An 18772-nucleotide genomic window follows, 5' to 3' on the forward strand; every position below is an offset into this window, starting at 1 on the left:
GCTAACTTTCTCTCCACCGTTGATCTTGGCCCCTCTTCTGGGGATGAGATAAAGCAACTCCTAGGGGTTTATTTGGTGCTTCGTGACGCATCATGTTTTGATGTTTTGGCTTGCGTGCTTTCCACGTACCTTTCTGTATACACGTGTCCGATGGTGAGATATATGTGTACACACATTCAGATAAAATTTAGCATTACAAACAAGAATCAACTTACCTAAATCATATGAATTCCTCGCAATGGAGTTAATCCCACTCTTCTATCTGCTCACTTTCACAATCTCGGCTCACATAGTCTTTAGCCAAAACACAACTAGTTCTGATCCGCTATTCGCAATCTGTTTTGGCGAACAAAACTATTCTAGTTCTTATGCTACCAGTTTGCAAGCTCTGCTCAATTCATTCTCTGTCACTGTTCCTCCTACTGGCTTTGGACTCGGCTCTAAAGGACACCGTGCAGATCGTGTTAACGGGCTCGCACTTTGTCGAGGTGACGTTATATCTGAAGATTGTAATACATGTTTAGTGACGGCAACAAGTGAGATTGAGAAACGTTGCCCTTACAACAAAGGAGCTGTCATATGGTATGATAATTGCTTAGTTAAGTACTCAGATGAGAAATACTTTGGTAAGATTGATAACACAAAAGATTGATAACACAAACAGAGCTTAGGATTGTAATGCGAACAACGTAAGTAATCCTCATGTTATTGATAAGAAAACAAGAGAGTTGAGTTTATCAGAGAAGGATGTAGTTTCTGGGATGAAGCTGTTCGCGACAGGAGAAATAGCGTTGGGAGGATATTCTGATGAGAAGTTGTATGGTTTAGTTCAATGTAGTCGAGATTTGTCATCGAGTAATTGCAAGAAGTGTTTGGATGATGCAGTGACTGGCTTACCAAGTTATTGTTACGGGAAAAGAGGTGTCGGAGTTATTGGTGCAAGCTGCAACATTCGATATGAATTGTACCCTTTTGTCAAGGCTTAAAACATTACATACAGATTATCACTCCTGCCATATTTACTAAGTTTCTAAACCAACATCTGTATTCACTATCATAAGTTCTTGTTTTAAAACAATGGTAGAACTATCCACCCAGTATTATTCATTATATAACGAGGAGTGACGGAGATGCCTTACCTACTTTAAGATTTCGCTAGCATTTCTTTCTGTACTTTCTTTCACATAGGAGATCTGGTATTCCATTCACAAAATTGGTTAAAAAGACCAAAATCAACAATTTCTGGGTGAAATGGACAGTTAGATTTTGATACTGTTTAAATGGACAAAAATGTAAAAATAGGCAGGATGTAACTAGTTTCATCGTGCCCATCTTCAAACATTTTTTCTTATTTTTAATTTACACAGCATGTATCCAATTTCATCCTTGCTATTTTTTAAATTTAAGCTAGGATGAAACCAGTTTCATCCAGTTTCATCCTTACTATTTTTTTTTGGTCATTTCACCCAAACTATTTTTTACTCGTCCATTTGAACCGTGATTTAAAAATATTTGGACAAATGGCCCATTTTCCGTATTCCATTATGGTTCCATCTTTGAGTGACCAATCAACTGTGGGTGGAGGTTTTCATCCTCCTTCACTACGTGAAAACAAACAAGCATTATGATTTCCTTAACCTGGTTCCACAACTCGGGAAATTTTCCTTAATTAGCCACCCAAATAACAACAACAAAAAATAACACACAAGAATGTTACATAGAGACCTACTACCCATAGCTCAGATTAAGAAAGTGAGACCACAAGAAGTCCAGCCCAAACAACAACCTAATTAATTACTTATACTGACAAGTCTCGTACAAAGTTTTGATACCTCAATCTAGCCAAGTCATATTAGGGGTTAAACAAACGATACGCAATTCAAAATATTCAAGTCTATGCCCGGAAACATGGTTTCTTATACAGACGAGATCCCGCCTCAACCAAAACAGGAAACCATCGAAAATCAAGTTTTATTAGATCAGACAAGTGATTCAAACAAGGGAGGATGGGAAGTTTGTAAATCTGAAGAATGTAACTTTTGTGTCTTTATGAAATTAAGTTCATGTAAAGATAGCTATAACAGTTGGGTCGAATGTCTAGAAGCAAACGCCAGGAACGCAACGGAAGAAGATGCTCAGAAGAAGTGTGAGCCAGCTGGTATAAAGTTACTTGAATGTATGGAAAGTTTAATAAAAGCTGCCGAAGAACTATCTACGAAGGGTATGGAGGAGAATGAAACTGAATGGCAGTGTGGACTTGGCGAAGAAGAAGAAGAAGACGAAGAGGAGGAAGCTGAATAACGAAAGTGCAGAAGGAGAAGAAAATCCAGCAATATCATAGTTCGAGAGTCTTTTGTTTTGAATTTTACGGGAGGAGAAGTGAAGGAATTAGATTCGAGGGATTATCACTATGTGAATTTCCTCAGGTAAGATCCATTAATAGTAAAATACCAAAATTACAGGTTTACGCAATTTTTTTAATGGCGCCCATTTTTTATTAAAAGCTAATTTTTGTCAATAAATTCCTCGCCACTCACAAAAATTATCATGCATAATAACCTCCTCCTTTTTTTGATCGGGTTAAGGAGACCCAAACCAAAAAAACAAACAAACAAACAAATTAACTAACGCGAAAATACATTTTCAAACTCCTATCCTCAGTAATGATGTCCAAGAGGCCAGTACTAAAGTCAGCCGGCTCTATCGCTAAAAAATCCACATTAGGGTGCACTGCTGCTAGAAGATGAACAGCCCCATTAGTCTCTCTATAGACATGCTTAACCCTAACACGCCTGAACATCCTTCTCATCTGATATATTCTGTGGTAAGATTGATGGCACAACTTACGGGTGTAATGCGAGCAACGTAAGTAATCCTAATTAATGTTTTTAATAAGAAAACAAGAGAGTTGATTACAACTTTATCAGAGAAGGCTGTAGTTGCTGGGATGACGCTGTTCACGACAGGAGAAATGGCATTGGGAGGAGTGACAGAGATGTCTTACCTACTTTTAGATTTCGGTAACAGTTTTTCCTATACTATATTTCATATAGGAGATCTGGTATTCCGTTCCTTGTCACTTTCTCCTTTGCCTTTCTCTTTTATATTAATGAAAGGCCCTGACCTGGCGTTCGTTAAAAAAACTTCTCATTTGAATACAAAATTATTTCTCCTGACTAACAGCTAGCTAGCAGGATCGGCACCTTTGAATTTCGCTAAGTGAGCAAGCTCAATAACAGACTCTGCAATATCTTCTATGCATCCAACGATATCAACTAGTAGTGAAGCCACCATGGCTCCCGGCATGACATCCTCCAAGACGTTAGCATTCTCTAATGTAACTGTCTTTATGACTGTTTTCAAGTTAGCAGCGGTCTTTTTCAAGTTCTTGATATGTGTAGAAGCAGCCTTAGGGTACGTCATTTGTTTAACAGCTGCCGAGAGATCCTGCAAAGTGATGCCAGATTCTTTGCTCAATTCCATGCATGAATCTTGAATTATCTTTATGAAATCTGATTGTGCTTTCTGCAACCATAGAAGATAAGAAATAAATCCAGTTCGTTGTTACCTATTGTTTACAAATAAGAAATCCATAAGAAATACACTTACGATTTTTGATGTGATGCAGTTGTGAAGTTCTTCGATTTTGTATGCACATTGCCGAGTTACTTTTCCAATTTCTAGATAATGCTTCCAAGGATAATTGAACCGGAAAGAGCCGTGAGGTGGCTCCCATCTCGCAAAATTCGTCTACAAAATAAAATGCAATCCTTAAGAAAGTAATTGTGTGGCTGTATGGGTATTGGAATGAACAGCACATTTTGAAACTGAAACATCTCTATTTCGTAAGTTTGAAAATTCTTCTCACCAGTGCCTCTTCCTCAGACATAGAGATCAGAATCTTTTTGTATCCCTCGAGAAATGACTTCTTATCAGTGATTGCATCTTCACTCTCTTTGTTATCCTCCACTCCAAAATACTCTCCTCCAAATCCTGTAAGACATGCATGAGTTTTGAACTTCAGTTTGTGATTATTATCATCTTATTACAAGTTAATTTGCCAAGTTAGGTTAATGAATAGAAACTGAATCACTTACCATCTAAGAACACCGCAAGATGTTCTAGGTTTAGAAACATCAGTTTATGTAGATCTTTACCAGCCCATACAGGAAACGGAAATATGGATATAACAGCACATGTAACACAGCCAAATAGAATAGTTATTAGCCTTTCACCAGCAACCTCTAAGATCTCATCTGTCTTATAAGCTGATACAGCTACTAAACTAAATGTCAGTGTAAATATCACCATCCCATAGTCATATCTTGCTTTTACACCAGGAAAAAATCTTGTAAATGTCGCTGCTGACGCTGCACAAAGCCAAAAAGAAAAAACTTCATTTATGTAAATATTTAGCAATAAAATGATTTTGTTTCTGCTAGCTATATGTAACTCACCTAAAAGGAAAACCGAAAAGCAAAGTAGTACAGGCTCTCCTTTATCTCCAGTTAGACATGCCAAATGATGAACTGCCAAACCTAAAGAACCAGCTACCAATGTTGCTAAAACTCTATTAATTCCTTTGCTTAACGTGGCTCCTGCAAAACATTCAGTCATAAACCAATCCATGTATGAGAATCAGGTATGCATGAACCTTACCCAGTCGCGTGTATAAATACCAACCTACAAGCAAGAGAAGGAATTGTATATAAAGAGGATACATTACATAGCAACTAACCTACACGAAACTCGAAGACAACAACCACTGTGAAGACCGCCCATATAATCGAGGAACCATATCCACCATAGAGTGATTTATTGTAGTAGAGGAGAGAAACCAGGGAAAGTGCTAATCCAACTTTGAAAGAATGGGTTACCCTTCTTGGATCATCTGTTACAACCTTCTTTAACTTGTTTTTGAATTCAACCATTGGTTTCTTGCATCTCTTAGTCAACGCCTTAAGCCAACACCATCCACGCATGATAACTTCTCCTGCTGATCTGTTTGCAGCTGGTCCAGTTATATCCATTGTTTCATAAGAGGACTGTGATAGCAAGCTGTAGTTTGTATAAGCAGATGATGGGAATGGAGGGATAGGTGATCTGAGCCCTGAGGATGATAATTCTGACATGTAATTCATAATTAGGGATACATTTACAGAAATTAATATTTAATAAGTTTTATTATACAAAAAAGAAGAAGAAAAAAAGTGATTTTTTGGGGCAGATGTGTAAATTGTGACGTGCCAGCACGAGCACGGCCCAACCCAACACACTGAGAATTTGACCCCAGTTCAACATGTGACTTAGCTCAACACGGTAACTTCGTGGGTTATGCTAGGCCAGACTAATTAGCATGATAACATCACATCACAGTACGTTAAGAAAGCAGGTCATAACACACATAAAATACCAGAAAAACTGGCTTTTACGGATTACGTGCATACTGTTCATTTCAATAAAATGGTAAAAAATAGATCATTCCACATAGACCTGTGAAGAACTGATGTAAACCTAAAACCATTTTAAACTAGTAAAGATGATTTTGAAGAGAGAGTGTTATTACGAAATAAATGGAAAATATGATGATCATATTAAAATAACAAAGATGATTTGCAAGATATAATAATCCTAATAATTCTAGCATATGAAATTGACTCTGTTTTCTTTGCAAAAATATTGAAGACTCTCGAATATTTACTATAAATTCTAAGCATTAGCACATCAAAAAGCTAAATCTAGACATCAAATAAATTAAGAAAATTATTCTTTGAATTTCAATTGAAAACACTGCAAATGGTCGAAATAGAGATTTAGTAATGGAGAAAACTTACCACATAATCACAATGTAATGGCTTCGTCTTTAGCTTTAGCTATGGAGAGATTTAGCTACTCACCATAGCACCAGAAATGGGAGATTTAGCTACTCGTAATAGCACCAGAAACGATAATAGGATTTAAAAGTTTCTTCTTATAGTACAAGATTAGAGTTTCCACAATAGACAGTGCAATTCTTTTTCTAAAATGATAAAATAAAAAATAGTAGAACACACCCAATTGAGAAACATTAAACTCCAAATAAAATAACGCTCCCGGCTCACCCGCCTCCTCTTTATTTCCACTTCTACTCGTTTATGTATATACACCAAAAATGCTGTATGTACATCAAAAATGACCCCAAAATGTTCCTCTAATCAAAGCAAATCAATTACATTTAATCTCCATAATTAGCACCAAATCTAATCTTCCGCATGCATGAACGTGGCTAGACAAGGATTACAACAGCCTAGGAGATAAAAGTCCATCAGTACTAGCCAACTAACGCGTGGCTAATATGACTAGTCCATGCGGCTAGCTAGGCACACGCCTTCAATTGCCACCAAAATTTGTATCCAAGTCAATTGTTCCCAAGAGTGATCCGCAACATCCACTATTCAACATAACATTTGGTTGTGTGAATTCCATTAGCTTTCAATTTCCTTAAACCACCTGGACAATCCTCCCTCCCAAATTAGCTTTCAAATTTTCAAACCTTATTCACGACCAAAAGTCTGTAGAAGTCCAAACCATCAAATGCCACGTGCTTGGGCACTGCTCCATTTCCCGCTGATGTAGTTCTTGAACCGGTCAGTACACAGGCGCAAAACGGTGCAAACAAAATTAAACTACCATGAGCTATTCTAGAGGGAAAAAATAAATAAATTAAACTACCATTAAGAACGGGCACCTGGCTCAGCTGGTCATTCTCGTTTCCCAAAGTTTCATGCGTTCCAGGAGATCCTAGATTCGAGCCCCAATGGTGTAATATTGCAGAAATTAACATGGATGGTAGAGTTAGTTTGCCCCCTTGTCACACAATCTTAGCCCCCCATCTGTTTTGGCTCCTTTGGCTAGGTTACTCATGAGGCTCGCTGGTAGGCTAGCGCAGCAACCTGTTCAATTAATGTAGTAGTATGTCGTTGGAGCTTAGCTTGTTAGGCTTCCAACTAGTTTCATGTAATAATCGTTATCCAATAATATAATAGTATTTAAAAAAACGATTAGTTGCCGGTATCACGATAGTGCAGTGGTAAAGTTATTGGATGATGATACCGGTGACCTGAGTTCGAAACTCGCCAGTACCAAATTCTTTACCGATAGAGAAAAAAGAATTATCATTTTTTTTAATGTAGGAACATTAACTAACGAACAAAGCGATACCAAGTCGGTAGCAAACAACTGCACGAAACTGTCTTGGACCAAGGCATTGATTCAAGCCACTAATGGGAACAACCAACATGTAATCTTGAGCGTGCTTAACACGGTTACACTGCCACAAAAAAATGATAATTCTTTTTTAGGATTATTCATTAGTTAATGTTCCTACATTAAAAAAAATGATAATTCTTTTTTCTTTATCGGTAAAGAATTTGGTACTGGCGAGTTTCGAACTCAGGTCACTGATATCATCATCCAGTAACTTTACCACTGCACTACCATGACACCGGTATAAAAAAAAATTATAATTAAAAAAACAGTTTTGGCGAAATATAAAAAGAGAAATTAAAATGCAAAAATACGTTTATCATGTATGCAGACACCCTAGTTAGTCTGCAAGATCAGAATTACAGTGTTTCCCGAACTTGAGGTTCTTGGGTTGCTTTTGCTTCCCTTCTGTACGCTTAAGCGCCTCCGTTTTTTGTTCCGATCTTTTTCTTTTCAACTAACAATCTACCCCTTTTATTTAAAAAGAACAAAATGACATATGATAGTTGTAATTTTTGCATGAAGCATGCTCCAGCATGCCTCATTGAAGAAAATGAAGCTTCATCTCAAGTTGTGTTGCGTATTCAGGGTATACTTGTCGAAAACTGAAATTCCGCCGTTTTCGTACATCACGCAAGTGGGGTTTTATCCAAGAGATAAAATACATCATCATGGTGCGTTCCACAAATTGAGCATTTTCCGAGAACTGCAAATGCATTAATATACATGTTAGTCAATTTACCATCAGGGGTTAGCCCAGTTGGCAGCGGATTGAGTCTCTGCTCAAACATTTGGAGATCTCATAAAATACTCATCTTATGTAAATCTAGTTTAAGTTACTTAAAGTATCTTCTTTCCCATTAAAATAAAAAGAAAGTCAATTTTACTATGATATAGAAAGGTAATGCTAAATATATTAGTTAAATATATCTTCGAACGTGACAATGTCATTTTGCTCTGAAAAATAGACGAAATTCCAAAAAATTGAAACGGCCTATGCCTTTCGTCATTAAAGTTTGCACTCATTAAAATAAATGGCCGGCTATATTCTTGACTTCGGGTATGTTTATGGGTTTATTGCACCTATCGTCATCTCAATTGAGTATTCATGGAACATAAAATTTAGCCTATCCGTATGCAGATTTCTAGTTTCATCGCTGGCCTAAATTGGATAAATGTCATGCGTAGGCGCCGGTGGTTGAGGGTTCAAGCTCTTATACACAATATCGTCCGCTCAGCAAAATATCATGAAATAAGGATGTAATAATATCGGAAATAAAATAAACAATAAGTTTTAAACACAAGAATATCTTGCTAGCTTGTTATTTGTGTGGTCTTTTTTTTTCCCTTTTACGCTGCTACATCATTAGTGCCAACATTTCTATGGATAATTGGTTGTGGTCGTACTTGTAAAAAAACTAAGTAAATAAAAAGATTACCAAAAGATTAATGATATGATTAGATGTAGTTCACTCTCATATAATGGATGGTACAAAAAGTTATGGAAAGATTTTATGCACTTTTACTTTTGCAGCTTCAGGAAAAACAGGAGCATTTCTGGTTCTCGTATCCGAAACGAGTTTAAAAGTTAACATTTTTTTCTTTTTTCTTTTTTTTTTTTTAGAGAGACGCTTTCGAAATATTTTTTGAAACCACCATCTGACATTTTTATTCTTAGAAGTTGAAAAATTACTTCTAAAAGTGTATTTAAAACGTTTCTTATATGATGGAAACTGGCACAAAATCGCTTAATTTAACAAATCAACATCTTCATCCAGGGATGTTCCTAGTTCTCGAGTGTAGATTACACGAACTTTTTTTTTTTGAAGCACGCATTTTATTGATAGGAGATTAGGTTACAATAAAGTCCACAGGAATTTGGTGGGTGGAAGAGGGGTATGAGTTGGTTGACCATGGGTTAGACATTTGTATCCCGAAGATGTAGTGTAGTTTCCAGATTTTGAATGTGGCCATATAATTTTATCTTGTGTGTTGTTTTGGGGAAGGTGGATGTTTATGATTTTTTGGGTTATAAGATTTGGAAGGGTGCTTAATTTTTCTTGATTCCAGGTATGAGAGATTGGGTCGATGATATCTGCTACCATTCGGATTAGATAGCATTGTGCTGGGTCTAGAGGTGGTAAGTGTGGAATCCAAGTGGCTTCTATTGGAGTTGATAACCCATTTCCAATACGATGGAAAATCAGTTGTTGCATGGCAGAGACAATTGATGCCAGTTGTCTCCATTGAGGACTGGAAGAGGAAGGTATGATGTGAATGCCTTATAGAATAGGTTGTTGATCAATATATTTTGCGCTGAGGAGACTTCCGCAAATGGAGTTAGGTTGTTCATGCAAATTCCAAATTCTTTTCATGAGGAGAGCCTTATTATGATCACTGTTTTTCCTTATACCTAAATCTCCTGCAGATAATGGTTTTGTTACTTTATCCCAGCCTACAAGGTGAAGCTTTTTGATTGTTGAGTCATGTCCCCAGAAAAAATTTCTAGTGATACGATCTATTTGTTTGTGAACAGTACTGGGTAGGTTTTGTGTTTGCATAATGTGGTTTGGGGCGGGGGTAAGGGAAGTTTATATGAGAGTGAGTCTTCCATCTGGAGTTAGGCATTTTTTCATCCATCCTTTAGCTTTTCGGGCTAATCTTTGTAGAAGGGATGCGAAGGTTTGATTGAATGCTCTTCCTTGTTTGAATTGGATGCCTAGATAGGTCGGAGGTTTTGATGTTGTTGATATATCAAAAATTATTGTAGTTCAGTTAGCTTGATCGGGTCTAGTCTTCGGTGGTGAACTATTACTGATTTGGAGGTATTAATCCTGTCTTGCAGAAGTTCCATAGGATTGGAGAAGGGTCTTAAGGTGATGATTGCTCTGATCCGAGGCTTTATAGGTAATTAATAAATCATCTGCATACATTAGATGAGAAATGGATGGTGCTTTTTTCGAAATGTTTAGTCCTTGAACTAACTTTTGGTTTTCAAGGTTTCCTAGATTTGTAGATAGGATTTCACTACATATGATGAAAATATAGGAAGATAACGGGTCGCCTTGTCTGATACCTCTAGTTGGGTTGATGTAGCCATGGGGTGTACCATTTATGTTGACTGTGTAGTGCCCCCTAAGATAGCAGCTGACTAATCTAAGAGATTAACTACAAAATGAGGCACTAACGATCTAAAACATCTAATTAAACAATAAGAAAGAAGTTCTAAACAAAGATTAACCAGAATCTAAACCCTCTCTGAAATAAATACAAGAACTCCTCTCAAGTGATAGATATTTAGTAGTGAGTTGATTTACAATAGAATATAAACACAAAATAAACATAGTGGAAGCTAACCAACTAACGAAACCAACTCCTCGAAGCCTTCATCGCAACGTGCACATTTTGATCTATCTCTGAAAACTGAAAGTGGGAATTGAGTGAGCACATCATCCCAAAGGGTGCCCAGCAGAAATAACAACTAACTTTCAATTAATCACTAGAATGATTTGTAAACAATGCAGGTTTTACTGAAAACCGATAAAACACGGAAAACAGATAAAGCATATTAAGATAATAAGTTAATATAAGGTTCTACCAACCAATCTTGCAGCACAGATTCACAACAGAAATAATAGTTAAGCGACGCAGTCCTTACCAGTACCTTATTATACGCGCACTCTACATAGCAAGTACTCAAAGAAACGAATGATGGAAACAGTATATTTGCCTAAAAGTCTAAATTTTATGGAATGTCATTGCATTCCATAAAACAAGACCAACAACCACCTGCAACATTCCCAACATTCTTTTCCCAAAATACTGGAACAAAATATAAGAGTTTTTGAAAGTAATTTAAATGAAACAGTAAACATCCACGTATGAGACATGCGTTGCCCCCGTACAGAAATAGGGAAAATATAATGGCCAAATTAAAACCAGACCTATATAATATTCAACCCTACGAGGCCTATCTAGGTTTGCATAAAATAGATATAACATTTGGGGGCACACATCTCACACCAATCAAAAGGAAACCTTCTCCCTTTCATGCTAACAAATAATAAAGAATGTAACCGCTTTCCAGTCAATGGAAAAAATCACATTTTGAAAAATAAGTAAATACTCCCAAAACACAGATATTAGTTGTTTCTAAAGATCCAAGCCCATCCCAAAATGTAAAAGAAAATTAGTTTGTAATACACACATATAACACATGCATACACTATCATATAATAACAAAGATATGCATGGATTTCACAAAAGATAGATTTATAAAACAATAATGAATACAAGATAGTTCGTTATTGATTCACATCTCTTTGATGACAAGCCTCGTCTACCTCGAGATGTACAATCCACAAGTTCATCTTTTGAATCGATCGTTGTTAATAAAGATTAACTGTTAATTACACAAGCACTCTAAAGATTAGCCAAAAGGCTCATACAAGGCCCAAAACACAATCTCATACAATTCTCTAGTTATAAGTTAAATGAACTATCTAATGGTTCGAAACCCATTATGGTTCTATATCTTTTAATTATCTAACTTTAGCACAACCAAGGTTTACTAATCAATTTGGGTTGGTTCTACAGTCTAAGGATAGGTCTTACGAATATCTAAAACTTTGTAGAAAGAACCAAATGATAACTCAGACCACAAGTGGTCCAAACAATCGGAATAGGAATACTAGGCCTAAGCCCAAGTCCACAACACAAGCCCATTAACCTAAGGCCTGGTCAACTGACAGTCACTAACGGTCCAAAAGATAAATTAACAGTCAACATTCAAAGTCCAGGGTCAAGGTCAAGTCAAACTAGTCAAAGTCTGGTCAACAGTCAAATAGTCAAGGGAAAGTCCAGCTCGGTCCACTGAGTCTGTTCTGACACGAACCGATTCAACTCAGTCAAATATTCTGAGTCAGCTGAGCTGACTGGGCTGACTAATAGGCCAAATGCCTAAGCCAAACTTCTAATGCACAAACAATATGCAACACAAAAACACACAAGACTACAACCAACAACCTAACCCTACCTCATTAATTCGTTTCAACCAGATTAACTTCAATTACATCACTTCAGTTACACATTCAGTTCAATCTTCATACATTCTAATTTCAGTTCAAATACTATCATCAGCATTTCTATCTTTAATTCCAATACATAATCTTGTAACTCGAAAACCATTACAATGATGTAGTTTCAGTTCATCTAACTAATTCATACATCTAAACTTCAGTATGAGTTCAACATCAACTTGTTTATAGTTCACTTCTAACAGACTTCATTTATAACTTCTATACCCTGTAGATGTCCTTCCAATCAACTCTCCTTATTATTTTAACCAACAGTTCCATCATCTCTCTACATATCGTTCCAATTTTGCACAACCTCTGCCAACAATTTGACACTACTAAGAATGCACCACCACCACAACTTCCATTAACTGCAACCACTTAAACCAACCAACAATCTTGATTTATCTCCAACTGCAAAGACAAAGCTTCAGCTTTGAGTTTCATCAACAACCACAACCACAACCATTACATTACACCACCACCGGACCCTCATACACAATTTTAACCCATTCACCTAACTAATTGACAACACCTGCAACTGTAGTTCAACCCCATAGCACCATAACTCCAAACCACTATTCATCTTCACTAACTGAACAACACTATCCCCATAGCTGTAACTATCATTACTAGCCCAATTACTCACAACCAACTTCATTCAAATCTTCTGTCAAAACAGAATCATCTCAGCCAGCCATACTCAATCACAACATGATTAAACTCTAATCTTTCTCAAACTCCTCAAGTCAGCAATCTCATAATTCAAAGCCACTAACTCATCTTCACCTGCCACTTGAACTTCATCGGCAACAATTCTCTTGATTACCCTGCTCTTCTTCCAATTCAGAACACCAATCAAAAACCCTAATTCTAAATCATCAATTGGTCCTCCTACCAGTACCAATTAGGTGATTCCTAATTAAAACCCAAACCCTAATTTCTAATTCGATTTAGGGAAGAACTGGAACTCTAGTTTCTCTACGAAATCAAATTAAAGTTCATACACCCATTTAGACATCAATCAAACACAAACCCCATATACCAATTCAATCAAGTAACAACAATTCCAAGAATCAAACACAAACCCCATCTTACCGTTCCTCTCAGATTGAATCAATTCATCGAATCAACACCACCATAATCACCAAACCCTCAAGAGATTCAGCAACCTTTATAGATTTCTTCAGCACAAGATCAAAACCTAATTTGATTCAGCAACATCAACTTAAACTCCTCCTTCCCGAGCTCAATCAACCACAATAAAATCACTTACTCCTTCGATTCAACTTACTAACATGTTTTTATGAATTCTCTAATGATGACAAACTAATTGAGATCGACAGAGAAAAAGATAGAACTGAGAAGAACATAGAAGAATAAAGAAGAAAAAATAGAAAGAAGATAAGAGAATGAATTCTCTTCGACACGTTGGGCGGTGATAAGGCCAACAGAAAATGATAAAGGCACCCAGATAATGGATAAGGGTAGCCAGGCGGTTTAGATGCAAAACTGATTATTTTGCCCTTCTTATTAATCTGATAATATCTTCTTCGTCCGATAACCGATTGACAAGTTCGAGTAGTCTATCTCGCATAACTTTTCGTGATCTATTCGATGGTACAAATTTCTTATCTAGATCGTTGTTACATTAAATTCTATTAATTAATGTTCGTGTTAATCTAATCGATTCATTAGCGGCTAAATAGTGTCTTGATCATCACTAGACCAGTCAAATAGCGTTGACGAGCTTGAGGGTCGTTACAGACCGAATATGTAACTGTTGTGACACATAACATAATGTAATCTATAAACGATGAAGGAAATCCAAGTTTTGTAAAGGAAGTTTTGATGAAACCCCAATATAAACTATCATAGGCTTTTTGGATATCTAGTTTGAGAGCTATTTTTGGATCCTTGGTGAGGTTTGAATTTCTGATATGGTGGAAGAGTTCTCCGGCAATTTCTATGTTATCGTGAATTGATCTTTGTGGCACAAAAGCGCTTTGGTATGGGCTTATTAAGAAAGGAAGAAGGGATCTAATTCGGTTGACTAGGATTTTTGAAATGATTTTATACGTGACGTTACATAGTGCTATGGGTCTAAACTGTGAAGGTTTTGAAGGATGGTCTACTTTAGGTATTAGTGTTATGTTTGTGTGATTCATGAGAGGATGCATGTTTATATTATTAAAGAAACTTCGAACCATTGCTATCAACTGAGTATGAGTTGTTTCCCAGAAAACTTTGAAAAACTTACTTGTGTAGCCATCTAGACCAGGAGCACTTTCGGGGTTTGTGAAGAAAAGTGCTTGTTTAATTTCTTCTATAGTTACTTCCTTCGTAAGCAGGTCTGATTGTCTGGGAGTTAATCTTGGCTTAATATTTGTAAAAAGATCTTCATTTATCACCGTAGGTGGGGCCATATATTGTTGAGAATAATGATCTATAATGAGTTGAACAATGTCTGCTTTCTTATCAACCTAGTTGCTTTGTGGGTCTTGCAATTGTTGTATATTGTTGCAGGCTTTGTGAATGGTGGCTTTAGTATGGAAAAGGTTGTATTGAGATCTCCCGATTGTAACCGATGGATTATGGATCTTTGCTGCCAGTATGTCGAATGACATTGTAGTAGCTCATCATGATCAATTCTTATTTTTTTTTCTTGGATCAGCCAAAATTCCAGGTCATCGCCCGATTGTGTAGCACATTGATGTTGAGCGTGTTTTATCTTGACTGTCGATTTCTTGATTATGGTTGGTAGGTGGCCAAATGTTTCTTTGTTCCATTCCAATAGAGTTTGTCCGGTTTTTATGAGTTTTAGTTAAAGATCAAGGGTAGGTTCAGTATCTTGTTGTTGTTCTCAAGCTGTTTCAACCACTTGTTTGAGCTGGGGATGAGAGAGCCATAGGTGTTCAAATTTGTAGTTTTTTGTTCCCTGCCAATCCATTGATTTCTCTTGTAGAAGTATCGGGCCGTGATCAGAAGCTATTCTTGGAAGATGAGTAGTTGTTGCATGTGGATTTGCATTGCACCAATGTTGGGTCTATATTGCTCTATCTAGTCTTTCTAGAATGTTATCCTGACCCATTTGGTTGTTTGTCCAGGTGTAGGGGTCTCCTTGAAACCCCAGATCAATAATCCCATCTGGTTCATTAGAGAGAGGAGAGGTTGAGATTGAGCATAAGTTACTTGCCTTCCTCCTTTTTTTTTCTGATTGATCTAAGACGTCGTTAAAGTCTCCTAATAAAAGCCATGGTGTGGACGGGTTGATATTGTTGAAGATTGTTGGAAAATCTTGCCATAGATTCTTCCTGATATCCGGGTGTGGCGGGACATAAATACCCATGCAGAGCCAAGGTTGTCCAGGGGGAGGTGGACTAAATATTGTATGAATGTAGTGTTGTGAGTGAAATTAAATCCGGATATTTAGGGAATCTTTCCACATTAAACAGCCTTCTAATTTTTGGGACTGAGAAGTGATTATGGAACTGAAGGGATCGTGATAAGCTTCTCATATGCTGATTGTTAGCTAAAGTTTCAGACAGAAATAAAATGATGGGTTTGTGAAGAGAGACCAATCCTTTTAAGTGTTGAATTGAGGGTGGAAGGTTTATTCCTTGATAGTTCCAGGATATGATCGTCATTATGATGATAAGAAGTAAAAAGAGAAGTGGGGTTTGTTGTAGGGGAGAAAAAATGATGAATGGATAAGAGGGAGAAAAGGGTTGAAGTAGGATATTATTAATGGGCAAAGAGCAGAATCTATATATTGTGTGCTTGTGGAATGGTGGTGTAGGTTGGTGTTAATTGTCGATAGAACGCGAATTCTAGAGGAATCAGAGGCACCAGAATGTTGCTCCAAGCATGCGAAAACCAGTTAATTCCCACCTTAGCAGTTTGAATTAACCAGAAACATGGAAAAAAAATGAAGAAATTACAACTTAAAACATGTGCATTATAAGACAACAGTTACAAGAAAAAACTTTTGAAGTACAATCAGTGTGCCATAATACAACATTTATAAAACATAGAAGATGTGCTTTATAAGACAGCACTTACAAGGACTATCACAATAGAAAGAAAGGCAAAATAAGATAACAAGCACCTCCTAATGACTTTACTAGACTATTACAGATTCGATAGCATAATTACGAACAGATTATAAGCAAGATTATTACGAGCAGATTGCCAGTAAAAATAAAAGCATGGGGGTTAGTCGATTGATAAAGCAAAGATATCAGCTTGGAATAGAGGATACAAAAACTAGTAGTTAAGTGGACTTACCTGGGGAGTTTAGAGATGGGAACTGAGGATGAAATCTTCATTTCGACACACAAAATTCGGCAGGTAGAATCGACAACTCAAAAATGCATAGTAGTTGTTTATAAGAGGTTCTAAAATTTAACTCAAGACACAAACATATTCTTAAGTAACTATAACTAGTATCCAAAAATCACAGAACATAACTAAACTTAAAAAAAGTTTAAATTAGGGACAAAAGTGGACTTCATCCTACTTAAAAAAATCCAGACAAAGGGGACTAATGGAGAACATCCACGAGTGAAAAAGAAAATTAAGAACCAACATAAAATTTATCATAATTAGTACAGGAAAACAACACAACATCTTTGCTAAAAGGCTATCGAAACCATACAAACTTTCAAAGGATTATATAAGGAGAAAAACAGAGAAGAACGGTAAATAAATCATTATTATTAAGCGGAAAACTGAATGATGGGACATGGAGCTAAATTAAAGAAAATTGCAAGCGAAAGATTAACAAACCATGGCTATTCTCACTTCTAACAGCACATGAACAACTAGCCAACTAGCATAAGCTCACTTCGATCCATAACACAAAAGAAGCAGAAGAACTATTATAGAATTAAAGAACAGTAGTATACAACATCAAACACAAATGAGGTAACTACTACAGAAAAGGAAAAAAAACAGATGGAACTGGCCACAAGGCCACCAGAAACAACATTCAAAGAAATCGATTTTATTACTGACTAACGTGAAGGTTTTCATTTACCTTATTAAACTAAAAAACCCTGTTACAAGAACCCATTTTAAGAAACTCCACTTTAAACTCCTTCAAAAAATCTCCAATTTAAACCCCAAATCCATAGAAATCATACAATAAAATTTTCAATTTTTTCTTTCAATAGTTCTTATGTGGAAAACCCAATTTTGATCACCACTCAACCAACAGAAAATTACAGCTTATATAATCAAGAAGCCCTAACATCAGATGAACACAAATCTATAAAACCCCTAATGAAACAGACGAGATAACAATACTAAGAACTTGTTTGTTTGCAGCTGACTCGGCGTCTGAATCTGAGTCAACCCCTGACTCGGACCGAGTCAGCAGTCAGACCGTTTGTTTTCCATTTTGAGTCAGATCTGACTCGACCTATGACTCAGACATAACCCCTGACTCGGACTCATTTGAGTCAGGTAACAAAATACCCCTGACTCATGGGACCAAACCACTGACTCACTTATTTCCGAGTCAGATGAGTCAGATCTGACTCAAAACAAACATATCGACTCAGATCCAGATGAGTCAGGTGATTTCACTCAGATCCAGATGATTCAGATCCAGACGACTCAGATGAGTCAGGAGTAAACAAACATGGTGTAAGAAGATAACAACAATAGGAATATGATAAATCAAAGAGCAACTAATAATCATAAACGAGTACTCCTAGATCTAGCGATTCAACAAAGATGATATGACAAAAAAACAATCAAAATATATTAGGCTAGAATTAGAACAAGCTATACAGAAATAAAACCCTCTTTTGGACATCAAAAACAAGAAACTCACCCTAATCAAGAAATCAGATCTAAAAAACTAAAAAGGAATAAGATATCAAAAACCTTCAAAAATTGTGTCTTTCGTCAGTTCCTCAAATCCATAATCTCAGCCCTTAATCTACCTTTCAACTCCCAGGAGTCCTAAGGTTTACTCTCGATTGGATCGGATCGCCATGGAAATTGATTTGGTTATGAACTGGTTTTGCAAGATAAAACCCGAAAAAGTGGTGTTTGAAGTAGGAAAGCGAAACGTGTTTGTTTGTTTTGGTCTCCACACGAACTGATGTGTGATACACGCACACACAACATTGTGTACCCAACCTAAAAAAATCCCTAAATTGCCTATATAAAGGTTGGTACAAAAAGTTATCAAAAGACTTTGTTGCTTTTCACTCCTGCTTTTGGAAATCCTTTTAGTTCTTGCATCCAAACATGTTCAAAGTTAAACTTTTTTTATTTACGGAATCATTTTCAAATGTTATTCCCAAACTATCATTTGACATTATTATTTCTAGACTAGTAGTCCAAAATTACTTCTAAAAATGTATGGAAAACGTTTTTTCCATTCTCGGAGTAGGACTCATTTTGGGTCAAACTTTTCTTTATTTTTTTCTTGTCGCTGT

General features: G+C 36.5%; 2 protein-coding genes and 1 pseudogene across 2 annotated transcripts; 2 read left to right on the top strand and 1 right to left on the bottom strand.

Moving 5' to 3' along the window:
- The first annotated feature begins 238 nt into the window (after positions 1 to 238).
- On the top strand, positions 239 to 986 carry LOC113316682 (annotated as a pseudogene).
- A 922-nt stretch (positions 987 to 1908) lies between these two features.
- Positions 1909 to 2301, top strand: LOC113316683. Its single transcript, XM_026564832.1, has one exon. The coding sequence runs from the start codon at positions 1909 to 1911 to the stop codon at positions 2299 to 2301; it is 393 nt and encodes a 130-aa protein (XP_026420617.1).
- A 674-nt stretch (positions 2302 to 2975) lies between these two features.
- On the bottom strand, positions 2976 to 5030 carry LOC113316684 (aluminum-activated malate transporter 2-like). The gene is made up of 6 exons (XM_026564833.1): positions 4739 to 5030; positions 4458 to 4598; positions 4098 to 4370; positions 3869 to 3993; positions 3610 to 3750; positions 2976 to 3525 (listed from the first exon to the last, which is right to left on the bottom strand). Exons 1-6 carry the CDS (start codon positions 5028 to 5030, stop codon positions 3184 to 3186), a joined length of 1314 nt encoding a protein of 437 aa, XP_026420618.1. The 3' UTR covers positions 2976 to 3183.
- Between the last annotated feature and the right edge of the window lie 13742 nt (positions 5031 to 18772).

This window comes from Papaver somniferum, chromosome 10 (genome assembly GCF_003573695.1).
Source record: "Papaver somniferum cultivar HN1 chromosome 10, ASM357369v1, whole genome shotgun sequence".
NCBI lineage: Eukaryota > Viridiplantae > Streptophyta > Magnoliopsida > Ranunculales > Papaveraceae > Papaver > Papaver somniferum.

Bases quoted from the DNA above. Each gene is read 5' to 3' on its own strand.
- LOC113316683 (XM_026564832.1), top strand. From the start codon at position 1,909: ATGGTTTCTTATACAGACGAGATCCCGCCTCAACCAAAACAGGAAACC.
- LOC113316684 (XM_026564833.1), bottom strand. From the start codon at position 5,030: ATGGATATAACTGGACCAGCTGCAAACAGATCAGCAGGAGAAGTTATC. The intron at 3,994-4,097 runs GTAAGTGATTCA...CATGTCTTACAG, and splicing joins TCTTGCGGTGTTCTTAGATG to GATTTGGAGGAGAGTATTTT. The intron at 3,751-3,868 runs GTGAGAAGAATT...TTTATTTTGTAG, and splicing joins TGTCTGAGGAAGAGGCACTG to ACGAATTTTGCGAGATGGGA.